Here is an 8,861-nt window from a genome sequence, read left to right as displayed (position 1 = left end):
TGCCATAGAAAATTCTGGAAAGTAGTGTACTTGCATGGGCGAACCGGTTTCTCTGTATTTGTGTGTGTGTGTTGAGAAGGGGGTGTTTCAACTGATTCAACAGATGCAATCCAATCTGTCAGACGATGCTTGTGAGGTTACAGACATTTTCTCATTGCCCTGCCAGATGCATACCAATGCAGTCCACTCCACCGGAAGGACGAGCACACCTTGCTCCCTCTCTCGTCTCTCTTTCTTTTTGCGTTCCTTTTGCACTCATTATATCCATGCCCCTTTCTCTCTCTCTCTTGCTGGTGATAGATGTGTTTTCCTGGCACCCTATGGCTGTTCATTTGCACCAATGACAGTGAATTAATCTTGTATCATCATTAGTTCTCTTTCACCTTCATGACTCCCTCCAGAATAAACACTCGCTCGGATAATGTCAGATCAACCGGCCATGCCGCCCATTGTGTGCTCAACTTTATCTTTCACGTTTTTTCCTGTTTCCTGCAAAAGAAACATTTAGACCCAAATGTAAAGTTACAAATGGCAATCTGACATGTACGGTGTATTTAAAGCAGCCCTGACCTTATCTTTGTTTGTGTGTGTGTTTGGAGAAGGTGGGTGGAGGGAGGGGGCATCGGTGACATCACTATCAGGGAGGATCCGAATGGACAGGAAAGTCAATTAGAGTTTAACTGAGTTTACCAGCTGGTAAGAGAGAGAGAGAGAGAGGGAGGGAGGGAGGAAAAAGGGGAGGAGAGCACAAAAGAGAAGTACAGACAGATTGAGAGAGGAAGGGAGAAAGTCAGCTCCAAAGCCAGAGGGACAGGAGGGAATTTAGCCGGCATAAAACTTCCAATTATTCCTCCTTCATCCATTTCATTATCCTGGTCTCCTTCTCAGCCGCTATTTTGCGTCCTGGTCCTGGCATAACAGCAGCATCCGGTCAGTCACAGGGAAGCTGGTGGATGTTTTTTAAGAGCGCACTTCTCTGACACTCAGAAGAGGATGAGTGCTTGAGGACAAGCTGGAGAGGCTGACGTTATTCCAGAGGTACATTCACTAACCCAGGAGAGGCAGACGGCGTCTACTCCATCCTCAGGAGCGAATGAGAGGAGAGGGTCTGTAACGCTGGAGCTCAAGGACAAACCATGGACTCTGCACACCTCCCACTTCACCTGGACGTGAGTACCAACCTCCGCAGCAGAACACCTTGACGCTTGCAACATCAGTCGTATCCTGTGCCACGGGCAAAACTAGTGACAAGTGCTTGTGTAGAACATCTAAACTTTTTGTAATCAAGACAAATTGACTTTGAGAAGCAAAGCTGTGTAAGTTTTTATGAAGTTTATTTGATTACCCCTTTGTATAACACAAAGGCACAAATAATATAAACGTTACTAAGGTTTTTGCTTATTTGCTGTAAACAAGTTTTATCTCACAGAATTTCGCTTCTCAGGTCAATGGATCTTGTTTTAAGGATGTTTACACAATGGAAAACAAGACAATATGTACAATAGCGATTAAGAAAATTATATTCTGCAGTGTGTGACTCAAATCTTAAATGTCAAACAACCACCCATTCCTTACCAAACTGTCTGCTCTATGCTAAAAATTCACACGTGTTACTCACCAAACCCAATGACAGATTCATAGTGGAGATGCATCCTCAGAACACGTGAAACAATGTTTCCACCAAAGGCAAAAAGCAGACAATGTTCTGTAAAAAGACTTGCAGACTGCTAAGATTGCCTTGCTAGAGCATGCAGAAGAAATGACTGTGGAGATTAGATCCTTGCTGTCCAGGGCTGGCAGAGTGCTGAATATATGCTTTTGGCTTGGGGGATAAAATGTATAGCAAACAAACAGGCAAGCCCTTTGCTAACTGGATAAATCATAAAGACACAATCTGGCAGAAAAAGGAAGTTGTGATATGCGATGTGTCTTTTCAGAGCTTACAAAATGGGATGTTACAATGTTGTGTTAGCTAAAATAGATCATACATTTAGATCCCTCTGCATTTGCCAGATGATAATACAACACTGTCTGAGGGTTTCAGGACCGTCAAATCGGTCAAATTGATAACAGAATGTTATGTGGGGGTCAAGGGAGGATTCTGGGAGGAAATGTCTTGTCTGGTCTACTCATCCTTGGAGACCACTTTAGTCTGTTCTTAGCTGAACCTTTGGCAAGCTGCATAGAAATGGTGTGTATGTTCCTATAACTGTATCAGTTCTGGAGTGTGTTTTTCAGTCTCTAACAGTGGGGTGCGTGTGTATGTGTGTACGGCCACAGAGGATTGTTCCACTGAATGTTATGGGTCACAATCTGAGGTCTGGGCTGCTGTCATTATCTCTTAATCGGTCCAACTGGGATAAATTACTTTTGTGCTAATATACTCCAATAAAATACCCCTGCGGGCTACCTGCAATATTATTCTAATGATTTCATGTCTTTAATGCAGCAGAACAGAGGCACAGCTCTAACATTTGTGACTTCTTGCATGCCTTGGGGACTCAAGATATAAGCCCCATTTCCACCTCAGGAACTTTCCCCAGGAACTAGGGACTTTGGGCCGGTACTCGGTGTGTTTCCACCGCAGGAACCAGGATCTAAATAAAGTTCTGGGTAAAAATGTGCCCCTCAGAAAGTCCCTGCTCGCGAGGTAGTACTTTTTTAAAGGTCGGGAACTTTCGGGGGTGGGACTTGGGTGCTCAACACGCTGATTGGTTGAGTTCACGCATTGTATTTCAACCACCATTTATTTGCATTTTTTTTTTTAAATATTACTGTTATTGTGTCATGAAATGTAGTTTTAAAAGTATTTCAGGCGAGAATGTAGTTGTTTAAAACTCAAATCTGCGGTTTATTTATAAAGACAGCGCCTATTTGAAAATGTGCGCCGCTGATTTCGGATACGTGAGCTCCATGCGATCAGCGGGCGCTCAGTGCTCATGTATCCCAAGGAGAGCAGCCTCAACTCGGCTTGTCCTTCTGACATTTGCCGCTGGCTCCGATGTCTCTTTAGTGGTTAAACATGAGATATAATTTGTTTTGGGTTAATCTAACAGGTAATCTTTGGTCTTAACTGAAAGAGATAAGTGGATGCAAAGAAACACTGCCCTCCACTCTGAGGTCGACAGGCCATGTCGCTATGGTAATGGCACGAGTCTGGCTGAACCTTTCATCTGCCGGGGTCACCTCTCGCCATCTGTTCTGGGGTCTAATAAATTCTTTCCGCCCCCTCTGTCTGATTACTGATCTCCCTGTAGAGGAAGTGATTACATGTCGAATCCAATCACAACAGAAACCATAACATGTACGCGGCCCAAACGCATGCCGATGAGGGGGAGGGACTGCGGGGAAGACAGAAGCGAAGGAGTCTAATGAAGGTTTAGTGGGGAGGCGGTATTCAAGAGAACAACTCCATCTGGAAGATACACCTCTGTGAGCTCCCACTGGGCGTAACAATCGAGTGGATGGGTAAAAGCCACTTAATCTACTTTACTGCCGGATGCTGTGGGCGTGGGGGACTGTCTTATCCTGTGTGTCCTCTCAGGATTCGGCTGGAGTTTGGTGAATGAGTGTGAGCGAGCTGGAGGGGACATAGAGGACAGCGGGAGGACGGTATACATCCTCTTTTCCAGTGCGTTTAACACCTGCAGTTGAGGATAATCCAAGACTCCCAAAGGAGTCACTGCTCAGCAAGTCCTGACTTGAGCACATTCTACATCAAAAGACCATTTAGTTTGTCTCAGATGTAAGTGTTCCTGGCCTGTGTAAGACCACCCAGCACCTTGTAGAGGCATATTCTAGGCTAAATACAAGATAAGCTCTATATAGGCCATGCAAGCTGTTGAAACCACCGAAATCATTTAGACTAATCCCTCAGTATGTAAGAACAGACTGTGTTGACCGTTGTTAAAGAAGACAATAAGGCCAAGCATACAATGGATGCCCCGTTGACTTCCACTGTAATTCAATTTCAGCTGGAACTGTTGATAGAGTTGCATTTAACCCAAAATATTCATTTAATAGTGTTTCTATGAAAGCTCTCAGATGACCCCTTCGACACCTCTCACAAACTCCAAGTACATATTTGTAAAGGACCCATTGAAGGCTTATGTTGGCTTAGAGATGGGACCAATGGGAAGAATAGATCAATACTGTAAGCTTTGAGAAGATTTTGTCACTAATGGATGACAGCTTGCAACAATTAGCTGTTACTGAAAGGAAGGAGATCTAAGTGCTGGAGGGTCTAAGTGTTTCTGTGCCAATCTGTCCTTTTAGGTATTTTTTCAGGTAGAATTTATCTTGCATAGCAGTGACGTAGACAGGGCCCAAATTCAGGCTATCAATGTTATATTAAACATTTCAAATCCAAGTCATAACATTTCTTTGATTTCTTTTTTCTGCACGGTATATCAATGAATAGATAAAAGTCAATGTGATGCTCCCAAAATTATTCACAAATATGTATAGACTAGGATAAATGTATGAAAAACAACAATAAACCATGGCAATTTTAAACCTCTCACTCTCAAATTACTTTTGAAAGGTGATTTACTTTAGATTGGTTGCTACCATAAACATCAGTGTGCTAATACAAACTTTAAATCTTTAACCTAGTGATTATTTTCAAGCAGCTGTTTTAGACACACATGACAACGAGTCCTTTTCTCTGGGTCACTGGCAGCAGCACAAAGTCAACAAACTGCCAATTTCAAATCTACTTTCATTATACACTGACCATTATAATCATTCAAGAATGATCATGTGCCTCAGGAGCATCCTAGAATAAGTCATACCACATAATGTACATAATGTAGCGCAACATAGCCTAGCATAAGGCTATATACATTTGCAAGTAAGTAAGTTTGCATGCTTTTCAAGAACACAGTGCACCAATGCTCTATGTCCTGGGTTATTCTCATTTGTCAGTTAAATCAACTCAAGAGACACAGGGTTAATGAATTGATCTAACAGGCCCATTGTAGACCTCTAAATCAAACAGCACACACCATAATCTCTGTAAAACTACTTCAGTTCCCCAATGACACTGTTTCTGCGATTACGGTCTCCAAAACAACAAATACCAGTAAATCAACAACAAAAACACAGGGCGATAGTTTCTTACCACTCATATGAGGCAAAACAAAGACACATGGCTCAAGGGCTAAAGCTAAAAATATGGTCAATTGCAACACTAATTGGGACAAGAAATACATTTTGACCATTATTTCTTCTGAGTCAGGTATTCATTCATTGACTGGAATAAACACCATCAATTAATGGAATAGTTCACCCAAAAATACAATTTCTGTCATTGTGCCATTCCAAACCTGTATGACGGCTTTTATCCATACAGTGAAAATCAATGGGGTTCAAAATAGCAATGATAAACAAACTTTTTTTTTAAATATCTTAAGAAGTCTCACAATGGCTCCTCTTTTTATCTTTCCGCAGGTCCAACATGTTCCCTGCTAGCCTACTGGTCCTGATGGTCCTGCTGCTACCTCGTGTCTCATCAGGTCAACAAGAGGGTCCCAGTCAGACTCATGGAAACCTTGGTAGTCCTCTGAAACCTAGTTTGGCCCATACTATTCAAAACCTCCTGCTGACCCGCCTGGGCCTACAGTCACACCCCGACCCCAGTACAGAGGCATGGGTGCCCCAGTATCTTCTAGACCTGTATCGATTCCACACTCAACAGTACCATCTCGTTGAAGACCCAGAGTTTAGCTATCCCTCCCAGCATGTGCAAGGAGCCAACACAATCCGATGCTTTCACCACACAGGTATGAGCAGCTATTGCACTAGGTCATAGGAACACAGATTCCCTTGGCAGTCGTAAAAGGCTAAATTTACCATAAACAGCACAGAGACGTGTGAAAGTCAATTAACCTGCCTTAGGTGCCAGGATGCCCACTGAAAAAGCTACCCATGGATTCAACGTTCTGATATTTTTCACTCAAGTCTTGGCATCAGCGTAGACACCTTGGAAGAAGTTAAGAAGGACGAGACTTATTTTCATAAGTGCTCTTAGCAAATGATGTGCAATTATTATTTAGTTGGACAATTATGCCATTACCCAGAGAGCAAGTGTTTGAACATGATGGAAAGAAAGTATTTCACAGCTTAAGAACTTTGTCTCTCTTTTTTTCCGTCTAGATTCTACAGTCCTGAGTGTTCCAGAAGAGCAGAAAACGACAGGGGACAGCATTCACATTGGCTTCAATCTGTCCTCCATTCCGTCAGACGAGAGCGTGGTGTCGGCAGAGCTCCGTGTCCTGCACGAAGGATCAAGTGAAGACTCTCACGTGGTCAGTCTTTATCTTTCCAACAGTGACCCTGCATCAAAGCCCACACTGATCCATTCACGCCCACTGACTAGAGATCGAAAGACCACAGAACTCTGGGAAACCTTTCCCCTGGATGGAGAAGTGTTTCAGAATCTATCTGAGAGGTCAGGGAGCCTGTCTTTTATTCTGGACATTATTGCTGATAATAACAGCAGCCTTTCCAAGGAGAGACATCTGCGGGTGCGCAGGTCCACCGGGCAGGATGAGCACAGCTGGGCGAGGCAGAGGCCGTTGCTGGTGACTTACAGTCACGATGGCCGCAGTGAGACCTTTGTGCCCCTCAAAAAGCAGACCCCTGCTGGCAGACGAGGCAGGGGCAGATGGACCGGGGGCAGGTTTAAGGGTGATAGGGGTCAGGGCTCTGACACAGGTTGGCGGGTGGGATGGAATGAAAGGCGAGTGAAACGACATGGTGGGAGGGCTGCCAAGCTCAAACGGCTCTCCCGCGCTCGCTGCCGTCGACACCCGCTGTATGTGGACTTCAAAGATGTAGGTTGGAATAAATGGATCGTGGCCCCGTCCGGTTACGATGCTTTCTTTTGCCTCGGAGAGTGCCGCTTCCCACTGGCTGACCATATGAATTCATCTAGCCATGCTATGGTGCAGACGCTGGTCAACTCCGTAAACGGGGCCGTGCCGCAGGCCTGCTGTGTGCCAACGGCCCTTAGCCCCATCGCCCTCCTTTACCTGGATCAGGAGGAACGTGTGGTGTTGAAAAACTATCAAGACATGGTGGTGGAGGGCTGTGGTTGTCGATAGCAAAATTCTCATGGAATAAGATAAGAAGGGTGGACTTGAAAAATAGGACTAAAAGCAGTAAGTGAATAAAGAAAGCAAGGTAAAACTGTTATACTAAAAACATGAGCACCTTCCCGTAGTCCTCTGGAACCCAGCTTTGACTTCTTGTGTCCAATGAAGCATTGTATTTGTGTGAACAACGACCCTTAGAAGCACTCAGTCCCAACGTGACGTGTCTGTCTTATGTAGTACACTCCAGCTTTCTGTCTTGTAGGTGTCCAGTAGCTACAGTATGTTCTTGTTGTTGTGTCCTTCATGCTCCTGTTTTGTGCTTCTTTCCTCGTAATCATTACGTCATTGACAACTCAAAGGGACCAAAAAGTGACCGTGGACTCTTATTGAGCATTTGGCGCTGGACAGACTTAAACCTGAGGAGAGGCAATAAGAAAACTGAACTCCTCATCTCTGTTTGCAAAATAAACTTCAAAGTATGCACTGTGACAGAGACTATAACTGATTACAGGGCACTTCTTCTTATGAGCTATTTAAAACTCACGACACCAAGAAATTATGTTGTTATTGTCTGAATGTGTTAGTGCTAATATTTATGGTGACCTGCTATTTTTTTTTTATGTATGGTGCAGTCCAAAGAAAAGTTTGCTATACAAATACTTCTGTGGTAGTAGAGTAAATCTAATTTAAGAATGCATCAATATATATATATATATATATATTTAAATAGCAGAAAATATGGAATATTTAATCTTGACAAATACTGCAGATATATAAGTACCAGAACGCCTTATAGAGCCATTTAAAGCCAGTTAAAACTGGTGTTACTCATCTATTATTTGTAAAACCACAGCACTGAATCATGGCAGCTTTATATTGGCATTGACTGAACTATGAGGGATCTTTCATTACAATTGAAGCTTTGTGAAACAAAGAAAATTGCCTAAACATTCCACGGTGCCAAATGTTATGTTATGTGCCATAGGTGTGCAAGCTTGCTAAGTGGTATTATACATAACTTTGTGTCTATTGTCATCATGTAGTTATCACACAAGTGTTAACCAAACTTTGTATTTATAGACAACAGGTTAAAAAAAAACTGCCCGATCTTATTCCGATGTTCTGCCATGAATAGCTGATTATATTTTAGTGTGATGCTTTGCGTGCAGTTTAAACAAAAGCCTTGAGAATGTCTGACATTGTCTGGAGCAATTGTGAAATGTGTAATAAAAACAGCAAACTAATCAGGCAGTTCTAATTATCTCAATCTTTGATTTCTTTTTCCAGAATTGCTTTCCTAAAAATTTAATTGGAAAGAATACAGAGTAGTAAACATGACATAAATAAATACAAACTTTAATCAGCCTTGTTTTAGAGGGTTCCGTGCACTGGGACACTAGCTAGACCAGCTTAAGTTTAGCAAGGTACTGTCATTTCAGGATGGAAGTAAAAATGTAGAGAGAAAGTTATCTGGTGGAAGGGATCTGAAGTGATAGGAAGAGACTTCTCACACACTGCAGAATGTCTGCATAAGTTTATCAGCTCTCATTGTAGATTCTTTCTCAACATCTGTTTTTCATCCTGCTGAGGATCTTGGACCCAGTCTGCAGCGGTCTTGATGTTCATTCATCTCATAGTAAATGAGAGGAGCTTCAGTATTCTCAGTTCCTTAAGCCTTTAGAGACAGAAAAGATAAAGATTGAAAATTACAATACAGATAGCTCATTAGTGTTACATTTATCTTCTACAGTGTGTGTGTGTGTG

General features: G+C 42.8%; 1 protein-coding gene across 1 annotated transcript; it reads left to right on the top strand.

The window, feature by feature from the left end:
• Positions 1-776: 776 nt before the first annotated feature.
• On the top strand, positions 777-8,342 carry bmp16 (bone morphogenetic protein 16). The gene is made up of 3 exons (XM_016491612.1): positions 777-1,169; positions 5,452-5,783; positions 6,157-8,342. The coding sequence occupies exons 2-3, from the start codon at positions 5,459-5,461 to the stop codon at positions 7,104-7,106; spliced, it is 1,275 nt and encodes a 424-aa protein (XP_016347098.1). The 5' UTR covers positions 777-1,169; positions 5,452-5,458; the 3' UTR covers positions 7,107-8,342.
• The last annotated feature ends 519 nt before the right edge of the window (positions 8,343-8,861 follow it).

The sequence above is a fragment of the Sinocyclocheilus anshuiensis genome, unplaced genomic scaffold (genome assembly GCF_001515605.1).
Source record: "Sinocyclocheilus anshuiensis isolate Anshui unplaced genomic scaffold, SAMN03320099.WGS_v1.1 scaffold1082, whole genome shotgun sequence".
NCBI classification, from domain to species: domain Eukaryota; kingdom Metazoa; phylum Chordata; class Actinopteri; order Cypriniformes; family Cyprinidae; genus Sinocyclocheilus; species Sinocyclocheilus anshuiensis.
Note: the sequence above shows the minus strand (reverse complement) of the source record. Positions and strands in the feature narration are given on the sequence as shown.

Bases quoted from the DNA above. Each gene is read 5' to 3' on its own strand.
- bmp16 (XM_016491612.1), top strand. From the start codon at position 5,459: ATGTTCCCTGCTAGCCTACTGGTCCTGATGGTCCTGCTGCTACCTCGT. The intron at 5,784-6,156 runs GTATGAGCAGCT...TTTTCCGTCTAG, and splicing joins CCGATGCTTTCACCACACAG to ATTCTACAGTCCTGAGTGTT.